This window comes from Thamnophis elegans, chromosome 3 (assembly GCF_009769535.1).
Source record: "Thamnophis elegans isolate rThaEle1 chromosome 3, rThaEle1.pri, whole genome shotgun sequence".
Classification (NCBI taxonomy): Eukaryota; Metazoa; Chordata; class Lepidosauria; order Squamata; family Colubridae; genus Thamnophis; species Thamnophis elegans.
The window spans coordinates 74,628,231-74,653,443 of NC_045543.1; the positions used below are offsets into that span (position 1 = coordinate 74,628,231).

The following is a 25,213-nucleotide window of genomic DNA, read 5'->3' on the forward strand; positions in this document are numbered from 1 at the left end:
ATATGGACTTTTCCCTGCAATGTGGAGCAGGCAAATGGCATATTTGGTATGCTATAAGTGGTATAGGATAAGCTGTGCACAAATATCATGTTCACTGATGGACTTTCAGTTTTGATCATAAAACTAGATAATTTCCATGGGAATGTATTCACAACATGGTTGATGTCGTCCATTTTTTCCATTATTACACAATTTCTGTCATTTTTAATGAGCCAGAGGGCTTGTAAACCTCCAACACTGATCGTTATAATCCAAGTCACCTATAACAGGGGTTCCCAACCCCTGGTCTGTGAACCGGCAATGGTCTACAGCATGCCAGAAACAAGACTGCACAAACAAGCAAAGCCCCATCCGTGGGATGCAGGCAGCACACGAAACCATACCTAAAGTGACCAGATTTTCAGATTGGTAAAGAGGGACACCTTTGACTGGGGGAGTAGGGGGGGCTTGATTAGAAATTTTATACGGAGCAACAAAATTTTTCATACAACGCAAAAATAGTATTGTAATATTTTTTATTTCAACATAACTACAATTTACAAATATAAATTGTAACTGTTGCCAAAAATCAAAATTTTGATCACGTGACCATGAGGATGCTACAACGGTCGCTAAGTGTGAAAAATGGTCATCAGTCACTTTTTTCAATGCAATTGTAACTTTGGTCACTAAACCCATTATACCACCTTTCTTGCCACAGTTCTTAAGTGAATAACTGCAGCTGATAAGTTAGTAATATAAGTGAATCTGGTTTCCCCATTTGACTTTGTCAAAAGGTCACACAAGGCAATTACATGACCCCACGACACTGAAACCATCATAAATACAAATCTGTTGCCAAACATCAAAATTTTGATCATGTGACCATGAGTATGTTGCAACGGTCACTAAGTGTGAAAATGGTCGCTAAGTGTGAAAAATGGTCATCAGTCACTTTTTTCAATGTCATTGTAACTTTGGTCACTTTTTAAAAATGGTTTATTTCAATTTATTTTGGATAGAATCTTTTTTTAAATAGTCTAAGACAATTTAAAGAAGGAATCCACACAGAATAAATTGAAGTAAAACATTTCAAACTATTCCACACAGAATAAATTGAAGTAAAACTATTTTTTAAAATTCTATGGATAATACATTCAAAGTATTGTGCATAGAATTTTTAAAAATGGTTTATTTCAATTTATTTTAGATAGAATCTTTTTTTAGTCTAAGACAATTTAAAAAAAGAATCCACACAGAATAAAACTATTTTAAAAAATCCTATGCACAATAAATAAAATATTATTTTAAAATACATTAAAAAAATAAAAGATAAAAACCCGGCTCACTCTCCAGCAGGCAGACACTCCAAGTCAATCAAGAATGATGTAGATGTTAATACAAAGAACTGAGCAAATTAAAATGGTGAAATTAGTCCCAGGGAAATATTTTTCAAAGAAATTTTGCCACCATTTTTTCCATACGATCCGACCTCCAACCTCCGTGCCCCTCCTCTCCAGGAAATCCAGGAAGGAACACTTGCTACTTCTCTAGCCAAAGTATTTCCTGGAGCTCTATGGTACTGGGTCATCAGTAATATAAGTGAATCTGGTTTCCCCATTTGACTTTGTCAAAAGGTCACACAAGGCAATTACATGGCCCCACGACACTGAAACTATCATAAATATGAATCTGTTGCCAAATATCAAAATTTTGATCATTTGACCATGAGTATGCTGCAACGGTCGCTAAGTGTGAAAAATGGTCGCTAAGTGTGAAAAATGGTCATCAGTCACTTTTTTCAATGTCATTGTAACTTTGGTCACTTTTTAAAAATGGTTTATTTCAATTTATTTTGGATATAATCTTTTTTTAAATAGTCTAAGACAATTTAAAAAAAGAATCCACACAGAATAAAACTATTTTAAAAAATTCTATGCACAATAAATAAAATATTATTTTAAAATACATTAAAAAAATAAAAGAAAAAAACCCGGCTCACTCTCCAGCAGGCAGACACTCCAAGTCAATCAAGAATGATGTAGATGTTAATACAAAGAACTGAGCAAATTAAAATGGTGAAATTAGTCCCAGGGAAATATTTTTCAAAGAAACTTTGCCACCATTTTTTCCACACGAGCCGATCTCCAACCTCCGTGCCCCTCCTCTCCAGGAAATCCAGGAAGGAATACTTGCTACTTCTCTAGCCAAAGTATTTCCTGGAGCTCTATGGTACTGGGTCATCTTTTCTTATAAAAGGAAGTAAAAGGGGCAGAGGGATTCCGTTTTCTTGCTTTAGCGTTTTAATATCTTCAATGAAAGTACTGAGACATAGAGAGGGGTTAGAGTAGACAGAGTGTCTTTTGTCTTGCCCCAGTTAGGATTTCTTAAGCGAATCCACTGCGCTTTCAACATGAAGCCAAAATCGGGAGTTTTTTATAACGCTGTGGGACACGGGACAAATTGTTAGAAATCATGACTGTCCCACCAAAATTGGGACGTCTGGTTACCTTAACCATACCCCCTCCAGTCTGTGGAAAAATCTCTCTCCATGGAGCCAGTCCCTGGTGCCCAAAAGTTGATCTATATGAAAAATCAGAGACTCTTGTTAAGAGTCCCCACTCAATGACGTTTGATATATGAAAGCTTACGCTAGAGAGTAAGGAAGATAACTTTGAAAAAGATATGTTAGAAGACTGAAACTTCTTTAAGTTCAGAGCAATGAAATACCGTAATTAAAAGAGGCAATTTAGGCAGATGCTTCGCTGATTCACTGGGATATAAGGAGCAGAGACGTACATTTGCAAGATTATGTTATTATAACCAGACTCAACAAAAATACAGATAGTCCTTGTTAATGACCATAATTCGGACTGGCAACTCAGTTGGATGACACAGTCACTAAGTGGAACATTACATTACAATCGCATTACAATTTTACTTCAGTTTTCCTTTTTTTCCCCATTTCCCAAGCATTTGGAATGCTCATCCTTGTGTAAGGATAATTAGCAAGAAGGCAAATGATATTTGCATTAATATCCATTGGAGAGGAAGGGATTACAAATGAGTAAGCAGCACACAATGGGGAATACATCTCAAAAGGAATGCACTGGGGCTGTTTACCAAGCACAATTGCAGCCGAGCCCCTTGTCAGTAGGAAGCAAACAAAAACTGGAGGTATGAAAATGATTAAAATCTTGTCAACAAACAGGCAGCAACTGCAGCCAGCTAATTAAGGTCACAGCTGAACTTATTAATTTGCAGTTAGCACCTTTTGGGGAAACACTGCCCTAATGAAAACCGCAGCTCAATTAGGGAGAGATTGCTTCTTTAGACAATCTCACCCCTTTGCAAGAAGTAAAAAAATAAAAAATGGGGCAGGCATAGAACATCACATATTGACTGTAATTGGCAAACCTATGACTGAGAGGCACTGCTAAGGTCAAAAATGTGGGCACTGATTGCAAAGTTACTTTTTCGCCCCCATTGTAGGTTTGAGCAAATATGAGATTTATGTTATTATGGACTTGCTTTTCTATCTAGTAGAGCTGACAGAGGGGGAGTTATCCCCAGCTCAGGGACAAGCTATTCCAGGGAAGCAGAACTCCTACTAGACTTACAGGTAGGAGGGCTTTGGGAGACATTCTTGATTTTAGATAGGATCAGATGACTCATAGCTTATTCAGACCCTGAGTTACAGTATAGAGAAGTCTATAGCAATAACCAGCACCTTGATTTGTATATAGAAACAAAGCAACAGTCAATGCAGTTATGAGATTGTCCCATTAGGTTATTGATGATAACCATTACTATAGTTGATGTTTGTTTGCTTTCCGAAGGACAGCCCCAAGTAAATCAAATTATAATAATTCCATGTAGAAAATAGGAAAGGGTGACACAGTGGGACTGTGTGTCCAAGAGGATCCCCCACTTTGCAAAGACTTTGAATTATGAGGAACCCAACACTATTATTTTAAATGTGACAGTAACAAGCAGCACTTTAAAAACATATTAATGGTAGAGAAATGTCTTTAATCTACTATGCTTAAGTTTTTAAACAATACACTATACAATATACAAGTTCCTACAAAACTGCAGAACTGCACATTTTTAAAGGATATCCCTGCCTTCTGCTACACAGAGCTTGGAATGATTAAATCTGGCCACATGCCTCATTTAATTACTCAATAAGTCAAGATTTAGCAAGCAAAGTCCTTGTACTTATTGCGTACTTACCCACTAGCGATAACAAAATTGATAGCAGGTACTGTAATAGGCAATTTTTTATCAATTGTTAATATTCTTAGTTAAGTGAATCCTTTATTACTGGATGTTAAGAGACAATAACTCTTTAGGAGGGAAAGGAAAAATTAATAAGCAAATGATGCTGATTTTAGGACAAATTGAGCTAGAGTGCAGCATGTTAAAAAGCTAAATTTTAAAATTATTAAAATACTTAATTTCTGAAATACTAAAAGAGAAGGCTACTAAATATTGAAGTGCTAAAATACTACCCTATCAAGAATATCCCTTTCTTTATCCTGTCCTATCTTCTCTTCTACATTCCTTACCCAGGAGATTGTCAAATGAAGTTTCATATAATATTGGGCTCACAAACCTCAAGATTTGTCAAAAAAAGTCAGAATTTATACATACTTGTAAACTTTGCATATGAATATCTCTGGGAATATCTTCCACTGCCTTGAGCTTCTGATTAAAAATTGTGATATAAATTTTATAAATGAATCCAATAAATTGTGTGAGAATAAATCTGATTCTGTTCAAAGAAATTTTTCCATGATCCATCTAAACTTTAGCTGTTTGTCTTTGTATAGTCTTTGCTTTTTTGTACCATATTACTGACAGGTGAAAGTTTTGTACCATATTCCTCAGTGGAGAAAGTTCACACTGCTATTTTCCTTTCCTGTTGCTTGACTCCAGGTATTCCCAGCCACATTTAATAGTAAGAGGAAAATCCTTCTTAATTTAATATAATTAAACAAAGTATCAGTGTATAAACACTAAGATTTTGGAAGGCTGATTCATTCCACTAGGAATGAATAAAACTCTGCAGTGATGTGATACTGATGGGAGTTGCTCCTCTTTTCCCTTTCTTCTCCCCTGTCCTCCCCTTCCCCCTCCTCCTGCTTCTCCTCCTGCTGCTGCTTTTCTTTTTCCTCCTCCTCTTCCTGCTTCACCTTTCCCTCTTCCTTCTTCTCCTTTTTCTTCTTTTCCTTCTCCTGCTTATTTTTTCCTTCTTTTTCTCCTCCTCTTCCTCCTTCTCCTTCTCCTCCTCCTTTTTCTAATTAAAATTATTCAGACATCTGTATGTTGAACAATGTGGTTTTTTTAAAAAAAATACAGATTTCATTGCTGATGAAACAAATCCTATCTTGTCAGCCTGAGAGTACAGGCTGAAGTCACAGAGAGTACAATCCAATAATTTAACAAACTATTGTTTGCATAAAGACAAACTCTATCTATACTTGAATCCACAAAGATAAATGTCAACTCCCACATCTTCTCTGACATAAAATATAAATATGTCAGAATGCCTGACAAAATTGTCAGAGCTTATGTCATTATGTGATGCAATTCTATTACTTTATTGCCAAGCTACTTTGGTTCAGAGATCCTCTGTTAAATTTATAGATCTAAAGGCTACTACCTATTTAAATATATACAAAATATTTCTCAGTATGAAATCTATATGTATATTTTCTTACTTCCCACAACAATTGTGATCCCATATCAGACAGTCAATATTGTGAGACATTTATCCAGTTATTCCATCAGCAATGTCTGCTGAGATTTTAACTTGTTTTCTTCTCTTCCTTCAGTGTTCAATCCTCTAAAAATCTGCTATAAATTAATTTGCATTTTTGGAAAGTCACTGTCATATTTTATGTGACAACCATTTGGATTGCTATTTAAAAATATGTGAAATGAAGAAAATATGAGCATGTCAAATAATCATTCAAATTAACATCATATAATCACATTGGCAGTTAAGCAAATCCTTACACTAGTTAAGCAAAACATCACATGGCCAGCATACAACTTACATCTCAACAGATCATAGTGTGGGAAGTGCACCCCAAAAGGACAGTGCCAGAAACTACACAGCTCCAGAAGCCTCAGAAAACAGTGCCAAAAGACTCAAACCAGCCCTTCCCCCTTTAAGAAAACCAAGAAGCACCAGCTCAGAGGAAAAATGGCTGTTACAAAAGAAATACTTAAGTAGAGCCATTAAGATAAGAAGAATCAGGCTAAAAATAAACTCTCCAAGGTAAACCAAAACTCCCTTTTCCTGCCCCTTCCCTTGACAAGATTAACCCCCAGGATAGGAAGGCAAAGGTCCTGGGACAGGATTAACTGATTAAAATAGGAAGACAAAATCCAGGGCAATCACTTTAACTAAAAGCACACAAATAAATCCATCAAACTGCAGGAGCTTCAAAGGTGAATTAAGCATAAAAGGCTCAGAGTCACACCCAAATCTGCTTGATTCACTTTTACTTGTACTGTGTTTTTGTTTGTTTGTTTGTTTTCTGGAAATTCTGAAGTTAGGGGAATTGAAAACTTTTCTAATGTTTCAGATAATGAATAGATTGAAGTTCTTCTATCATTCATTTAGGCCTTATGATGTTAGTTCAAATCCAGACGATTCTCTGGGATTATGCTTTTAATCGTGTGATTGCTGGAGGTGCATTATAATGTACTTTTGTTAAAAACTATCAGTGTTCAGTGCTTGAATTCAGTCTGTTACTATATTATATTCTGTTTCTCTCCTCACTAAATATATTTAAATTTTTAGCTGTTAGCATTTTATTTTAATATCTGAAAGAAACACTGCATCACAGAGGAAAGAAGCTTAGCATGGCTCTCAGTTTCTTAGTTTTAACTGTGCTTAAAATATTATAAAATGATATAGAGGATTTATCTGGCCAAAAATAGCATTCTGTCCTCTGAAACACCCATATTTGTTAACATGATAGCGATTATGGATTGGATATTAAAGAGAAATGCTGAAGCAGAAGTGCTATTTTTTAATGGAATTTATTTTATCCTTGACAGCATTTAGTAAAAAGAAAATATAGACACAGTACAAAGCTATGAAACTTCCCAATGAACAGTTATACAACTCTACTCTTCCAGAAACAATTCTGCATTCATGAACTAGATAGTTACAGAAACTGAACATATTCAGTAAAGGTAGTTTTTTTTCGATTTGAGCCCAAAATTTCTGGTAAAGGCAGATGTAAAGTGAGTTTTCTCCCATTTTATGGCCTTTTTTTACCACGGTTGTTAAGTGAATTGCTACAGTTGTTAAGTGAATCAAGTAGTTATTAAATGAATCTATCTTCCGCCATACACTTTGCTTGTCCAAAGCCAGCTTGAAAGGTTACAAATGGTGATCACATGACAGTGTAACTCACATAAATACGTTCAGGTTGCCAAATGCTCAATTTGTATCACATGGCTTTGTGGGCACGCTGCAACAGTCATAAGTGTAAAATCTGGTCATAAGTTACTTTTTTCAGTGCCGTATTAACTTCAAATGGTCATTAAACTACTTGTCCAGCAGGATAAGTTGCTTTTGCTGACAAGAAAAAAGTTATACACTTCATTTATTTGTTTCTTTTTTATTGGTTAATCACAATTATATAGCTGCTTCTCTGTGTTGTACATACGATAGAATCTGTATCACATCTTCCTCTTTTATACAGAAAATCAGGGAGATAGTCTATAAATTCTGCATGTTTTTTATATCAATGCTCACTCGAGGATTGTGAATGCAATATTATCTGAGCAGTGGCAAAACTTTGTTTGGCAGTCTGATGGCTAAGGTGATCTGCAGAACCAAGATCGGATACTGTAACAAAGAGCATATTCTAAGGTAATGTTTTGGCACTTTCGTGTTTTAGTATTTTAGCAAATCCATTTTTAATTCATTGGTAATGTAAAATTTCAAGGCTTTTTATGAAAAGCCAACAGGATTGGGACCACTCTGATCTCCACGGGATGATGTCAACATGGTGGAAGCCACTGACTAGACCCAGAGCATGTCCCTCCTGCTAAACCTGATGGGATGGATAGATGTAATTGGAGAGAGATTATCTTTCAGATAACTTTGTCCCATACCATGAAGGGTTTTATAGCTCATATCTGCACCTTAAATTGTACCCAGAAGCAAACTGGCAGCCAATGCAGCTCACAATGCAGAGGTACATCATATGCTGGTTGAGGGGTGCAGATTGCCCACAGAGCCTCAAATGCTACCAGCTGAAGCTTATGATGTTTTATGAATATTCTCAGCCTGAATTAATCTACTACAGAACTACTTTCTACTTTACTTCTGCCTGCTTCTTTAAAGCACTACCTTTCTGCCAAGATTAAAATTTGGGGTAGTGAATTTGGGACAGCAGTAGGTATTTATAGACAAGAAAGGTGACTGGGCTGTGAATTCAAAATATTCCTTAATGGCAAAGTTATATGATTATGGGATCATGCTTGTCATATTTGACATTTTATGAGCAGCTTCTCCCTGTACTTTGACACTGCATGTTCCCAATATACTCTACAGTACATGACATATGTGAAAATGTTTCCTGACTCTAAACCAACTGGAGCTTGATACAATATAACTGCATAATTATCTCTTAAGCAATCAAAATTTCTGTTGTCCTGTATAATAATTAATCTATAACAATATAGATTAAATAGCTGCTATTTTTATTTCATGTAAATATATTTCTGAATTACTGCTCTGCAGATCTCTCCATAATATGACTAAAATTGGAGGAGGGAACAGTTCCCAGTCACAATGCATGCATGACCAAATTAGGTCTGCTAAAGTACCAACTCAGCCCTCAATTACTTAGTGCTGGTTATGAGATCAATGTGTCTCCCTCTGGGTGAACAACAACAGCCCTGTGTCCCGTGTCAGTAGGCAACATGATATGTACTTGCTTTTGCAAATGTTGTACAACATCATACAAATAACAAAGTGCTTGATATGGTTTCTTGGGCTTGTGTCTTCTGAGGAAGGTGAGAGCTATACTAGAATATCAACCGTACTGGAAAAATCTGACCAGAGGAGTCAGATGAAGAGTGTTTCTCTCATAAAAAATATGGTGAGATACAATTTACAGAAACACATACCAGCTTGGTCATCACCCAAGTCAATCAGGACCATGTTAGGTGTTGGAGTTCCTGGACATCTAGTGAAAATGGGCTACAGGACAAGACTGTTGGTTGACCAACCATGGCCAGCAGCTGTAGAACTCCTGGAAGGAAAGATGTTTTATCCATCACAAATATACAGAGATTAACTCAGAACAGCTTACATCCTTTAACACCATCAAACATTAACATCTGACTATCCCAGGTTCTTGTGAAGTATTCAGTCAGTAAATAAAAATACCAAATCCAGTCTGAACGCCTGGTTGACTCTATGACGAACCATAATAATAATGTGAAAAAAACAGTGGATCACTTAGTTGAAAGGCATGGAGCTCACTAATCTTGTCAGATCAAACCAACTTGGCAGCTGTTATGGGAGTCAGGCAATTCCTCAACTAATCAGGCCATACATCATGATGAAGATTGTGATGATGATGATGATGATGATGATGATGATGATGACGATGACGACGACAACAACAACAACAACACACATACTTTTTATCATCATGCCTTCAATGGCCTGAATGTTTTCTCTATCTCATTCCTACAAGTGGCTGTATGCTGCTTCACATAAGCCTGCCACCAAGCGAATGCCTTCATAAATCATTAACATAATGGCAGTTAGATGTAGGAGCAGTGTGACGTCTTGAATGTTGCAAAAGTAGCACTCACAAAATTTGGCTACAGTGGTCCCTGAGAATCATCATTTCACTGACATGATGTCCATGCACCTAGTAATGTAAGTTCTTATTTGATGGACGTTGTGTGCATTCAAGGTCCTTTTAGAGAATCCATAAAATAAACTCACTGCATTGGTGAATTGTGAATTGTTGTATGGGGAGTTATTAAGGTAGCTACATTTTTATTAATGTCTTTGCCTAATATTCTGTCTTCTTTAATTTTTTAATGTTTTAATAATTATTATAATATTTATTAACTTTATGTTTTTAGCTCCGTTGTATACTAGCCTCAATCACACGTGGAATGGGTAATTATATAAACTTGATAGATAAACAAACATTCTGCTTTTTATCATAGGCATGCTTTTGCACATCCTGTGGACAAAACTATTCCTTCCTGGCAGCCATGTGTCTGATTTGGCTGCACATCAATTAGTTTCTTTTCTTTTGCTTTCTAGTGTACCCAAACAAACATGAAATGTCTTGCAGAGGAGTAGAACAGCGGGAGGACCTAATCCGCCTACACACATGTACTCATAACTATTTGGCACAGCAGCATCTGCAAGGGAGAATTTAAAAGAAAAACCAAGGTGGTAGAGGCAGCATAGCAAGCTGGACTTCTCCATTTTGTGTGTACATTAACCATACAAGTACCAAAGATAAACAAATAGAAGAAAATGGAGCTTATCCATGACAAGGATGGTGCCAGGAGGATGCAGGTGGCCTGGCGTTAATTGATGGCCTACATGCAGGCAAGTGGATTTTACCCATGGTGCCAAAATAGGAAGATGGGTGCATGGGGCTCTGACCTTTGTCCGAGCTTTATTGACCAGAATTGGCTATTCTACCAATGGCAATGAACAAGCTTCTAATCAAGGAGAGAACCATTAGACCAAAGAACTGCCATTTGTATATTCTTTAGCAAGGGACACTTACAGTTTCTGGCTTTTTTGGCTTCAGGCATAGGTCCTGCTTTCCATCTTAGGTCTACTTGTGGTTCTTGGCTGTGGAATTCTGCTGAGGTTTCCTAACTCCCAGAGGCAGCAAATACTTGCAAGGCATGCTCAGTTACATCAATTATATGCTGGTCTTGTTTAACATCCCTTCACATTGAATCACACAGATGTGACAAGTCCCTAGTGTCTCTGAAGCACTTGCTACATTGCGGCAAGTTCTGTATCAGCTGCATTGCATCTCTGCTGCTGCAGCAGAGGACCTGGATCTGCTCCTTTGTGACAATCCTGTTGTGTGTTTCCTCTCAGAACTCTAGTATAAAGTTGCCATTGCTTCTCTGTCTACCATTATTCTTCCCAGGAACTCTCAGTTATGTTCCAGTCGATGAATGAGGAACCCCACCTACTTTTGATGCATGACTGGTGCCTCTTTTGTGTTGGAAGAATGATGCAGTAACATACTGCAACTCTTTTGGAGGTCATAAGAAGGAAACTGAATGAATGAGATCTAAGTATTGATTGCTTTGCTTTCCTCAGGCCTAGCAGTTGTCGAGCATGCTGTGGACCAGGGAGTGTAGTGTCAATTATCATGCCTTCTACCTGTCCAAATGTTGCAATTGTCCCTATATCTTCTATCTGGAAACTCAACCAACATATAAAGCAAAAACCCAATGCGTATTACTGTCAAACTACACAGAGAACAGCAAGTGCAGAACAACTGACCAACTGAAGTAGCATCTGAAAGATCAAAAAGGATAGATTCAGGCTTGTAAGCTCAGAAGAGAGGTACATATAACAAACATGGTGTCATCAGCAGTGCAATAACATGGAAAGTTGACTTCATTGTATCCCCAAGGTAGAGCAGCAGATGTTGCTGTGCTACACTGAGATCAAGGGGGATGCATCACCTTGATCTGGCCATTCAGCAAAGGCTATGATGTATGTGATATGGGCCTTGTAGAACGTCCTCAAGAGGTCTCATAACCCTGCAGGTGAAGCTGGTAGTTCTTTGGTGAATCTCAAAGACTTACCTTGCTTCTGACTGAGAATACTACAGACTTTGGAGCTATTGCAGCACAAAAACTGTGTGATAGTAGAAGGGCCAGGAAGTGATTTAACATTGTGGACTGTCTTCTTCCCTTTTCTGTGAAATATTCATTGCATCTTTCTTTTTCTTGTTGTTTTTGGGGAATCAACAGATGATGTACACATAAACACCCAAAAGGGGAAACAGACACAGTAGGAGGAAGTCATGAGAAGAGGATAGAAATGGGCAGAGAGCAGGATCCAACCAAATGCCATGATTCATAACATTCATTGCGCTCTCTGTCATTTTCAGCTTACTGAGTTGGAAGATCAAGACAAACATTGCTGAACATTTCATTCCTTCAATAGTTAGCAATAGCAATAGTTAGACTTATATACAGCTTCATAGGGCTTTCAGCCCTCTCTAAGCGGTTTACAGAGTCAGCATATTGCCCCCAACAACAATCCGAGTCCTCCTTCCAGTAGCAGAACTGTGGCTGGTGGCCAAGAGAGACTTGTGGAGACATCTGGACATACCTTCCAAAACTCCTTGTTGGGTTATCCTTATACCAGCTATGGAGATTTGCCTTTGGCAGAATGAATTACTAAGGAGTATTTCTGCAGCAACAAGTGATCCTTGTGTGGAAAGCATTGAAACAAAAATTAGGGTAGGAGGAAAAATGAGTGAAAATAAAAAATAAAAGGAGAAAAAAAGATCATTTCAACACTCTCCGTCATCATCTTTCTTTTCAACCTGGAGAAACAACTACGATAACGCCTGACTGCGAGGAACTGGCTGACAGCCAGTTTCGCGTCGATTGTTCTGTCCTGTCCTGTCCAATCCAGCCTTGGGAGGAGCGCGCATTGGCTGGCGAGGGGGCAGCCTCTCGGCAGGTGGCTTCGGCGGGGAGATCAGAGGCAGGGCGGGGCCAAAAGGCCCTCCCTTCGGCTGACGATCGGCTTGGGGGCTATAATAGGGTCGGGGGGACCTGGGAGGAAAGAGTTGCCGGCTGCCGTCTTCGAGGCGCAAACTAACTTTGCCCAGGCGAATTGGAGACCGTCGGCTTCTAGGCATCATGCAGTCTTGCGTCCAGTGGTGGGGGAGGCTGGTGGGTCGGGGGGGCAATCTGCACGGGCACCATGGCAGCGTCTGGGGAGGCAAGAAGCCGCCAGGCCGATGGGGACGCAGGGAGCAGCTGAGACTGGCTTGTGTGAGAAGAAGCAGTAGCAACCCCGGAGCAAGAGCCGCCACCGCCGTCGCCACCGCCTCTTCCAGGCACATCGAGAAACTCCTGGGCAGCCACGATGACTTTTCCGAGAGACACATCGGTCCAGGGGACAAAGAGAAGCAAGAGATGCTGCAAACCATCGGTTTGTCGGTGAGGAAGCTCCACCTGAGCTAGCTAGCTTTCTTTCTTTCTTTCTTTCTTTCTTTCTTTCTTTCTCTTTCTGTCTGTCTCTGTCTTTCTTTCTTTCTTTCTTTCTCTTTCTGTCTGTCTCTGTCTTTCTTTCTTTCTTTCTTTCTTTCTCCCTCTTTCTTCCTTCCTCCCACCCACCCCCTAGTTTCTTTAACATTCCCCTTTTAGCAGCACCCGATTTGCTTTGTCTTTGTATCCCTCTCCCTCCGACTCACATCATCGTATCCTAAATCATTTTCTACCATGTCACATCAACTGATCTCCATTCAAAAGGATGGAGGAAGAATGTGAATTGAATTTCACAAAATCTCTTTTTGTTATTGAGAAGTTTAATGAACATTTCTTCAACCTCTTTTATGGTTCCTCCCTTTAGCCTCTTTGACTATGAATCTTACAAGAAGTAGAAGCCTAAATTTGATTTTTATGATGCTTTGATATATCCCTTGTATTTTTAGACGATTGATGAGTTGATCAATAGAACAATTCCTGCTAATATCCGCTTGCAACGACCTCTGAAGATGGATGACCATATATGTAAGTGTCCTTTTCACACAATTGTTATTATGGTTATGTGCCATCAAATTGGTGTTGACTCTTAGCAACCATAAGGGTGCTGCAAAAACCCAAATTAAAATATCCTCCCCTCCCCTTTGCATGTAATCTATAGTAATTAATCACTAAAGTTTAGAGGAAAATTACATTTTCTCATCTATACTAGGTGCAGTTTTATGTTCATAGCAAGATCTGATTATGATTTCAGATCTTCCAATATAAATATACACAGGTGCTATGTTAGTCTTCAGTGTTCTTATAATTATATCTAAATACAATATCATGGAAATATTTATTGCTTCTAACCTATTGTTACAGAAACTGTTATTTAGGAAAGCAGAGGAAGAGGCTTTTCAAAGTAAAATGAGAGCTTTTAAAACAGATTTAAAAGAAACTACCAAAGAACTATAATATAGCCATGTGTGGATTAAGAATTGCAGAAGTATATTTCTGAAATGTATTAATATTCTTTGTACAGTATTGTTATTTGAATCACTTCTGGGTTCTAGGTATAGGTTCATTGTTATATGCATTCAAGATTGCCAGGTAGAAGGATAATATTTTTATTATATGTTGTTTAAATCACTGCAGAAAAGACACCCCTGTGTTAGGAGTTTGGATTTGAATACCTTAATCCAAATTATATGTTCTGGTGTATTTCTGGTGTTATTGAAAATGTGATATGCTAGCAGCATTTAACCACAAAAGCTAGCTATATCCTATCCAATTAATACTTGGATAAGAACATAGCCAGGAAATCACAAAACTGTAATTTAGTCTGGGAAATGAGAAAAAGGATGTTGCAAACCCTTTCTATATAGTTACAAACTCCTTTTAGAAAGAGAGAGAAAACTATAATGTTTTACTAGAGCCACTAAAAGTTATATTGAGCTTGAAGGAATCTTTACCTTTTAGCTGTCAACAAACAATTCCAAAAATATCATTTAAGTTATATTTCAGAACATCTGCCTTCACTAAGTACAGAACGCTTTCTCAAAACAATTGCACTACTTTTGATTGAAACAGAATTCATTTATACATAAAGTAATTTCTATGGGTGGAGGAAGAGAAAAAACTGGAAAACAACATTAACTCTTATTTGTAAAGAGACCCCTATGCATAATGTGAAAATGCTCTCTTAACAAAGATTTCTTCCTGGCACTTATGGCATAGGTTGATAAATTGAAGTTGTAGACTATAAATACAATTGTATTGTGGTTTTTAGATACTATTGTATTTCATGCAGCATAACTTGCTGGGTGTTTATTTTTGCTAATATTTTGGTATGTACAGTACCCTATAAGGGATTTTCAGCCTCTTGTTCTACTTTTGATGTGGCTCATCAGCAATTTGAGGATAAACTTTAGGCCCTGCGGCTTTGTCAAGTTCCTGGCTAGTTCAATCTGGTTCCTTTTGATGACATCACAGAACAGAAGCTGCAGCCAGAATGAAAGAGCCAGAGGTGATACAATCAAAAGGGAAACACAAAGGAAAGAATCCATGTGTGATGAAAAATTACTGTATTTCCTAGTTTATTTGCATCTTTATGCCAATGTAGCTTTTAATTTTTTTACTAAGCTACCTTTATGTTTTTTTTGACTGAATAATCAGTAATCTCTGTCTGAAAGAATATTTGGAATCTTCAAAATCAGGAAAATCAGAATGTTAATATTTAAAGAAATATAGCTAAATGATTTTCAAGAGAAACATAATTTAATTAACTCAGATAAAATACCTGCAATGTTATGTCTTCCATATCAAGGTTGCAGAAATCCAAACATTTACTAGATGGTAGCAAAGAGGTACAAATAATAAAATAAAAATAAACTTAAAATGTTGTTGCCAGTTAGTGATCAAATGGATTTATGCTGACCAGATATAGTAGCATAGGAATAACATGTCTCAGCCAAACTATATAATATTGAGGTATTTAGATATATCTTCCTAGCATAAAATATAGCCATTTCTATCAACTGTCTAGTAAGTGGTGGAGCAAGTAGAAATTCCCAGATTTTATGTTACTTAAAAAAAAATAATGTGAAGAAATAATATAGCTTGCTTTGCTTCTGCTACTAACTAAAGAAGTCAAGGAGGAATATAATGGTTTGTGGTAAGTAATGTATGGCTTAATATAATTTGATGGGTGTGGCCAACAAGAAGATGAGATATATTTTATATATTTGTAATATTTCAAAACCATCTTTAAAGCCACATTTCTTTCAGTCCTAAGCTAGATTTCCATATTATTATCCAACAATCGTTGATCTCCTGAGAAACCATTGGTATCTGCTAAGTTAACCTTGTTAAACTGTTATCTAAACTATTTTGCAAAACATTCTATATACCATAATTCACTTAAATTTTAGATATTATCACTTTGTAGTAATTTTACATGTTGTTGCATTTAATATAAATTTAATGTTTACATTATAATGTAATGTAGGCTGAATCGTGGACCTCACTTATAAATGTTTGGGTGTTTCATGACTGCATTTTAACTTTGTCTTCAGCCTTATTTTGTTTATCATCTACTAAATTAGATTAGTGAATAATAATTAGTGAATAAGTTATGGTAATCCCTGTTGCTGTCATTAAGTGAGGACAATGTGGTTGGAAAGAGACTGGCTAAGGCAGTGGGAGGAGTCAAGCGGGAATTAGCCTGGAACCTCTACGTTGGCATAAGATGGCATAATCTGACATACACACACACACTTTATTGAACCTATCAAATCTAGCCTCGGTGCAAACTGCTACTCTGAGAAGATTCCCAGGTTTGAGCAATAAAATGGCTAATTAAAGTTTTCATGTGTGGATCTGGTTGTTCATGCCTGACACATGCAGGCTATTAAATGAGAACTTCACATGGCTGTGACTTCCAACATCCTGCTAACTTCCCCATTTACTTTATTTATGGGAAGCCAGCAAGGTGTGTCAGAAATCACAATCATATCATGTCAGCGATTGTGATAGTCAGAACTCAGAGGACTCATTGTAAGTACCCCTTGTTCAACACAGTTGGAAATTCAATGGTCCCTAAACAGATGGATGTAAGCCAAAGACTACTGTATGATATAGTTTTTTCTATGAATTGTTATGAAATATCTCCAACGTATATGAGACATATGGTTAAAAAAATTGTCAACATTTAACAATTTTATTCTTTTAAAGAAAAGTTATTATCTGCTAATGCTTGGTTATTATATTTAGAAACTGACTGGCAATGGTAATGTATTTTTAAAACTATATAGACTCTTGGGATATATAGACATTTATTCAGATAAAAGTAACATCTTATTGCTGAAGATGCCTAAAAGTTAACATTAGCCTGAATGTGTAGTACAGGTAGTCCTTGACTTACAACCATTCAATTAATGACTGCTCAAAGCTTACAACAGCACTGAAAAAGTGAATCATGACTATTTTTCACACTTACAACCATTGCAGAATACTCAGGTCACGTGATCAAAATTTGGACAACTGTCTCATATTGATGATGGTTGCGATGTCCCGGTGCCATGTGATCCTATTTGGTGAACTTCTGATAAGCAAAGTCAATTGGGAAACCAGATTCCCTTAACAACTGTGTTACTAAATTACTGCAGTGATTCATTTAACAACTATGGCAAGAAAAATAGAGCCAAATTCATTTAATAACTATCTTGCTTAGCAACAGGAATTTTGGGCTCAATTGTGATTGTAAGTTGAGGACTACCTATATTTCCTTTTCTCTCTCTCTCATTTTCAATTCTGATAGAGCAGTGCCAAAGATCAATGACCAAAGTTAACTCATGTTATGCAATTCCTTCAGCTCATAATAATCAAGGTCAAAACAGGCGTTTATTAATCCAAATGAATTCTTAGCTGAAGTTGCTGAATAAATACTTAACTATTTCCAGAATAGTCATTTTACTATATAGTACATTTTGTCTTCGCTGCAGGAAGAAATGGGCTGAGTCAGGTGGCTAATTGCCAAGTATTTCATAATAAGTGTTTACACTCCTTTGGATTCAGCACATTGTTTACAGCTTTCTCTAAGTGGAGGCATAAAGGCCAATGTCTGTTCTATGATATGATAAATAACACCAACAAAGATATCTTAAAACTTCACTTGAAGTGCCTATTAAATCAATCCAAAATATTATCTGGAACTGGTTTCGTTAAATCAATATTATACTGCAGCAAGCCAGAGTCATTTAAACTTTTTCTTTTGAAGCAAAACGTTAAAATAAAGTAAACCAAAAATAATTACATCTCTTGAATGGGCAAGATAGTGCACTCCAGGAGTTTGGGTTCATAAATTACAAATCCTATGCTATCGATTGTATTGTCCAAAGTGCCCTAAAATTGGGAGGTTTGGTATTATGAGCAGAGTATTCACATAATCCATTTAGCAGGTCCTGTCTTGTCATCTATTTCTATCAAACAGTATTTCAGCATTGGCTGAGATATCACCAGCATTTCTTAAGTTATTTTTCTTAGGTGTTAGATACTTAAGTTGCCTTGCAAGTTCTTAGATTGATTTAATATTTAAAGAGTTCTAAAGGATGCACATTCCAGACTATAAATGCAAAGCACTCATTTCTTGTTAAAATGTTTTAAGTTGTGAAAATCTTTTCACTTTGCAGTTTTTCTTCTGTTTATTTTTCTTCTGTTCAAGATGTGCCCTTCCTGTTTCTCCATCTGAAATGTATAGTTTTAGAAGGTGAACTCTATCTCAATATGTCCAAGGAGAACTTTTCCCTTTGTGTCTCAGCATTATTTGTTCCCAGCTTGATATTTATTGCCTTATTATTTGATAAGGCTTAATATAAATGGAGTGGACCAACCAGTATTTTAACCTCTGTGGGCTAATGCTTGCTTGTGTATGTGTGAGAAAGAGCACACATGTACCTCTGAGTCTATCTTGATTCATTGCCAAAAAAACTGATCCTGCAGTTTTTTTGGCAAGATTTTTCAAAACTGGTTTGCCATTGTCCATTTCTTATTGCTGACATAGAAAAATTTACCCAGTCACCTAGCTGCTTTTGTGCTTAAGGCAAGACTAGAATGCAGAACCTCCTGGTATATAACCTAGTGCCTTTTACTGCTGCATTGAAATGACTCTTAGAAGTAACTAATCTTGGATCGAATTAATAGCACTAAACATTACCTACACCAGTTTCCTTCACGTAATATATAATGAAGCTAATGTTCAGGTTATCCATTAGGGATCATTAGACATTTGTTGCTTCATTCATTTATTTCTAACTTTCAAGAGTTCATTCATTTCAACTGTGTCAGTTGGTCAGCAGTATGAAAATTGTATTCTGTATGTAATTGGAGGTGGTCTCATTAGAGATTCTTTGGTATCTTGAAGGAGATAGTTGGGAGTTTTTCTAGGCAATTCCCTAATGAAGCAGTGGAATGTAAATTGTGTTATAGAAATTGTATGTCTTTGATAATATATTTTCAAGGATGGAGTACACTTTAGCATCTAAAATATATAAACCAGAATTTTCCAGTATTCCAAAACATGAGGAGGGGACATAATTGCAAAGAAGATTATATGGTCTGCTATTTAATTTGTCTTTCAGCATAGAGGTTTACTATTATGAATATAAATAAGTTACTATATTTACACATTTACAAAACAGTACATCCATCTTGTGGATTATGTTACTGAACATGTAGTACATCCAGATATCTCTGGGTCAGACTGATGAAAATTATGTATTTTAAAATGGTTGAGAGAGACCACATTTTAAAAAGTGCTGGTATATTAATGGACTCATGTTTCTTTATGTCTATTACACCAAGAGTTGTAGATTCAGAACATTCACTTTTGTTGAATGCTTATGCAAGGTTAGCAAAGCTAATCAGCAGATTCCAGCTTTCTTTTCAGATTGCATGGCAACCGTGCCTAATGCTTGATTGGGCTGGACTGTCGTCCGTATTACTTGCTTTCATGGATTGAATGGAAGTTTTCATGTCTATAATACTTTATTCATCCGAGCTGCATTTTAGGATCCAAAGGGAGAAATTCTATAGGTAGTCCTTGACCTACGACCATTCATTAAGCAACTGTTTAAAATTACAAGAGTGTTGAACAAATGGTAATTACAACCAGTCCTTAAGAGTTTTGGCTGTCCCAGAACCTCACCAGTTATATGATTGCAACATGGACACTTAGCAATTGTTTCACACTTATGACCAATTGCAGCACCCTGTGATCGCATAATTGCCATTTGCAACCTTCCCTTTCACAGACTGTGAATAGGGATGCTGGCAGGGAAGACAGCAAATTGCTGGGGTGAGTCTCCTCTACCACATACCTTCCCTAAACCCCTCTACACCTGCACTGCATTAGTCACTTCTGCATCCCTACTCAACTTCCCAGCCCCTCACTGCGTCTTTTGCTCACTCTCTGAATCCCTCACCAACTTACATTTGCACCCTCACTTACCCTCCCTATCTGAACCATGCCCCTTGCATATCCTCACATATCATTCATGACCCATATCATGCCTCTCAGACACCTTCCCCAACCACTACAATGCACCCCATCCGTCTCTTCCCCACCTAGCAGCAGCCACTCACCTGGCTGTCTGCCTGCAACTTCCTTCCACTTTCTTTATTGACTTTGATTCTGGGAAGCCAGGAGGAAGTTGCCTTGCCTAATGATTGGGGGATTTGGTTAACAGTGGCAACTGGCACTGCAGGGGATTGCCATCATTAAGTGAAGCAGTCACACTTTACAAATGCATCATTTAGCGACAGAACTTCCTATCCCAATTACCATTGAAAGTCAAGGAACACTTGTAACCCAGTGTTAATTTAGTCTTTTCCATGAAGTTATTAGAAATATTTCCAATATGTATGGGAGATATGGTAAAATATTTTTGTTAATATTTAACAATTCTACCAGTGTAAAAAAAGTAATTATTGGTTGCTGACACATGGATATAAAATATAGAAAATGAATGGTAATTATAATGTGTTTAAAAACTACTTAAGCTCTTATGAGAAATGGAGGGCATTTTTCCAGGGAAAAGTAACACCTTGTTTCTGGAGGTGCTTGAAAGTTAACATTGGACTGAATGTGCAGTATTCTTTTTTTTTCTAATTCCAATAAGCAGTACCAAAAGATCAATGAACTTTGATCTTGAATACTAAGATTATTGCCTATGATCATGTTATGCAATTCCTTCTACTGGGAAAAATAAGCAAGGTCAGGACAGGCATGTATTTAGCAAAAGGAATTGCCAGCTGAAGTTCCTGAATGATTAGCTAACTATTTCCAGCAAGTGAACTTGCTGTAGTATGTTTTGTGGTAACTGCTGCCCTAGAAAATTAGGAGAAGGAGGCTGAGTCAGGTGGCTTATTGCCAAAGTCTTCTTAAAAGTGTTTACTGCCTTCTTGGATTTCAAGTTCACAGTTCATTGAGTACACTGTTTACAGATTCCTTCAAATTGATGCATAATCAAAGGCCAATATCTGTTCTATGATATGAAAAATATTGCCTACAAAGGGATTTCAAATATTTTGTACTTTAGCCAAGGCTATCTTTTTTGTGGCAAATATGTATGAGCTATCAGATTTAGTGTAGCCATAGGATACAAAGAGTGTGTGTGTGTGTGTGTGTGTGTGTGTGTATACATACATACATACATACATACATACATACATACATCTTAAACATTGTTTAATAGTCATTTGGAGTTCAAGTGCAACCCCAAAATTATCTGGAACTACTTCAGTGTTATACTGCTGTGCCTCAGGATTCAATGAACCTTTTTATTTTGAAACAAAAAGATAAAATATAATAACACACACAGATCTCCCACAAAAAGAGAATCTTAACTTTTGGGTATAAGAAAGTATGCTCCATTTTCAACCACAAATGACACGTTGTCTGCTATTGGTTGAGCTGACTAAAGCTGATGAGTCATAAGGCACAAAACTCTGGAGGCATAAAATTATACTAACTTAGCTCAAAAGTAGAAGGAACTGATTAGTTGTGTAATCGTTATCTTAAGATATAAATCATTAGGCAACAGCTGTGTTGTAACACTGGTACGTAATTAATTATTATTAATGTGAGTCCAGTAGTGCAAAAAGTTACAGCAGAGTCCAAAAGGACTACCACAAGAAAACACTTAGGATAAAGATTCTAAATGCAAGCATATCAAAATACTTATAAATCATCTTCCAGAATAGATTTAATGATGCATTGGTGATTTACTAGTTTGTTCAATATATCGAACTAAATTATTTGCATAGTTCCCATTATGCAGCCTATTTCACATCTCCGTGCAGCTATTCTTGTCTGTATCACTTTGAAAATATGTATTTGTGAAATCTGGCCTCCATCATAATTTCAAATCAATTTTCTGCTCACTTTTTTTAGTCTATTATCTGCCACATCTGTCACAAAACAGATAGTCTTTGAACTATAGATTTCTTCTTGTAGTTTAATCTTTGAAATTTGTGTTGGTGGCAGGCTATTTATTGATAAGCTGGATAGAAATTCAAGAAAAATAAATCCTGTTATGTTTGCTAAAATGACCACCTGGGTTATTTACTGCCTGTATAAGGAGGATCTCACTTCCAAGAATTTAAAGTTTTTAGTGTTTCCATTAATTAATTTTTTTCTCCCCTGTGCTACCTGTTCCTTCCACATCCCCCATCACAGGTTGATAGGATTCCCTTTGAACTACAAAAGAAGGGTCTGTCTTTAAATAAGGATTTCTCATTTCCTCAGTGTTATATTAACATATTTATTTCCATTGTTAACTAGTGCAAGTTTCCTATGCAAAATTTGTGACATTTGGGCAATATAAGCACGCCTACTTACCTCTAAACATGTGTATTGGAATAGTCAAGGGTACCCACAGGGCCTAATGAAAAAAATAAAGATGGCACCAGATGGCATTTGACAGGGCAATCAGAATCCTGGTAGTTTTTCATGTTCATCGCACAAGTGTGCCCATGCATTTAAAAACAGGAGGAACTTTGATCATAACATCATAGTCACCATCTTAGCTTTCTTTGCCACACTCTGCAGATTTCCTGGCAAATAATAATTTTAAGGCTTAAAATAAAGACCACACCATTACTAGCCATGATTCATAACAAGATTCATATCTCATAAGATCTTCTCATTTGTACTGCTTATATACATTTAAGTATTGTGGCATGATTTTTTTTCCTGGATTCTGGTTATGTTTGTATAGGACAGTTCCCCTAACAATCAGGCATTAGAAGGCCAGGGATACTGCTGCTGTGGTCAGTGACCTGGTTCACGGAGAAAAAGAATGATGTCTTAGAAAGGCTCATAGGGAAAATTGGCAACCAGCTTAGATAGAAATACAAATCAAATAACTTAGATTGCTCAAGATGGTCTGCTCCAAAGATGATAATTGTGAAGCCATTAGTCACCAAGCCCAACAAAAACCCAAGAATGGAGACAAAAGAATAAACAGCTTAAATCAATGGTCAAATAGTTTATAAATGACCAGTCATTCATATTTTTTTAAAAAAAGATGTAGCAAGAAAGCCATGGATAGTGTTGCAAAGTCTGTTTGAACATGAATGTTTCAACAGCAAGCCGTGCCTCTTCTGTGAGTAATTTAAATGAGGGTCAAGAAGAAACAGGAAAGGCATGAGAGTTTGAATTCTTTGAATGGTATATGATCTAACCCTAACCCTTTGGAAAAGACCAGAGACAGATCTGACATTAAAATATATCAAAAGCTGATCAAGAGCAGGGATGGGAGAATATCAATTGGAGGGTTTTGTGCCAGAATCAACTCCTATCTTCTTTCATCCCAGAAGGTTGGCTCCAGGTAAGGATTCAGTCTCTTAACTGCAACTCGTCTGTGATGCATTTGAAACCACAGTAAAAATGGTCCAAATACTGGGCTATTTTGGAAAAGACAAAGCAATGATAGCCAAACTAATAGCAAATCAACTGGAAAGTTCCCAATAATCAATAGAGATAGTTCGGCCCATCTATAAATTGGCATGGTGACCAGATCAGACAATGCATAGCTAGTATTGTGCAGAAGAAACTAACTGCTGCTACAATAAAAAGTTATATGGAATATTTTAAAGCCAAATTGCTAGAAACCCCCTTAAATGTGCTGGATTTGCAGCTTTACAGCACCAACATATGTGTGTTTATAGTATATATATAGTATAACTGAATTCATTTTCCCCTTCAAACCTGTTTTGCTATTGCAATCTGATGAAATTTGCCAAGTTGTTATTGAGATACTCTAACAATTAGAATCCTGAGAACTATAGTTTCACTTCAGCTATTATTTAAAAAGTTGTAAATTAACATTTCCTATAATTCTTTCAGAAGCAGTATTATCCAAAATACCCTCCTTTATTTCTGTACAGCAGTTTTATTATCCAAGAATCAGGATTTTTTTTTATCATTTACTATAAAGGTAGAAAAAGGATTTGGTATTGATGTTCACATTCCTTTGTAAAATAGACACTGATTAACTTGCAAGCAATTCCAGAATATGCATTTGGGATATTAATTCTGCAGTAGTATCCTGTCATCATAGGGTTTTTTAAATTTTCATTTGCTAACTTGCAGCTGTTCATGAATTCAACCATGTGTTGAGGGATTTCTGTGCATTCAGCGTAGATCTGTATAATTTTATATTCCTTTCACTTTAAGCAGTATAAGGATATTATTGGAATTATGGTAAAGCCTAATTTGATTAGGAATTAGGCTTCAAAGAGATTTGATCCTCATTGGAAAGGCTACCAATATGACTGATTTCTCAGATGATTGATTTTTTTTCTCAGTATATTTTCAAGGGCAGAATCCATGGGAAATCTAACCTTCCCAGCAAAATATATGGAATTGTTCTCAGGCTGATAGCAGCACATTGCATTTTAATGCATATAACTTTTTCTGTGTAGTATAACAAAAGTTGGCCTGCAGACTCCACTCATTGGTTCAGCATGATGCTGTTGTAATGTGATTGAATCGCTTTTAGCTCACGAGATGTCCAAATCCACACAAAGAAAGACTTAATGATAGAATCCATAGTGAATGGGGCTATGTGTTAAGTTTAACTATGGATGAGTATAAATTTTATTTATTGATTTATTAGGTGTAAATCCTACCTTTGATTCAGAAGCTTGAGACCACATGTATAGCATCCTAGAATTTGACTTTCCTTGAGTTTCATCCATTCCTTAATGACTGCATCACATGAAAACAAGGAAATAAAATCAATTTACCAATTATGGAAAATTAAATCAATAAAACATTTTTCTCCAAATCACACTTTTTGTAAATGTGGGGTGTTAGATCAGGAGGCACAAAAGGCTTCAGTAAACAACAGCTCTTTATTGCGAGTCAAGTAAACATCTGGCTGGAGAATGGTCAGGCAGCATCCCCTTTTAAGAAGAT

At 36.7% G+C, this 25,213-nt stretch overlaps 1 protein-coding gene across 1 annotated transcript in view; it reads left to right on the forward strand.

Annotated features, from left to right (window-relative positions):
• The first annotated feature begins 12,761 nt into the window (after positions 1-12,761).
• The window catches only part of GLDC (glycine decarboxylase), a 41,210-nt gene continuing 28,758 nt past the window's right edge, over positions 12,762-25,213 (forward strand). The window contains exons 1-2 of the mRNA XM_032212964.1: positions 12,762-13,206; positions 13,701-13,779. Of these exons, the coding sequence (XP_032068855.1) occupies positions 12,904-13,206; positions 13,701-13,779 (382 nt within the window). The 5' untranslated portion in view covers positions 12,762-12,903. The remainder of the gene's footprint in view (positions 13,207-13,700; positions 13,780-25,213) is intronic.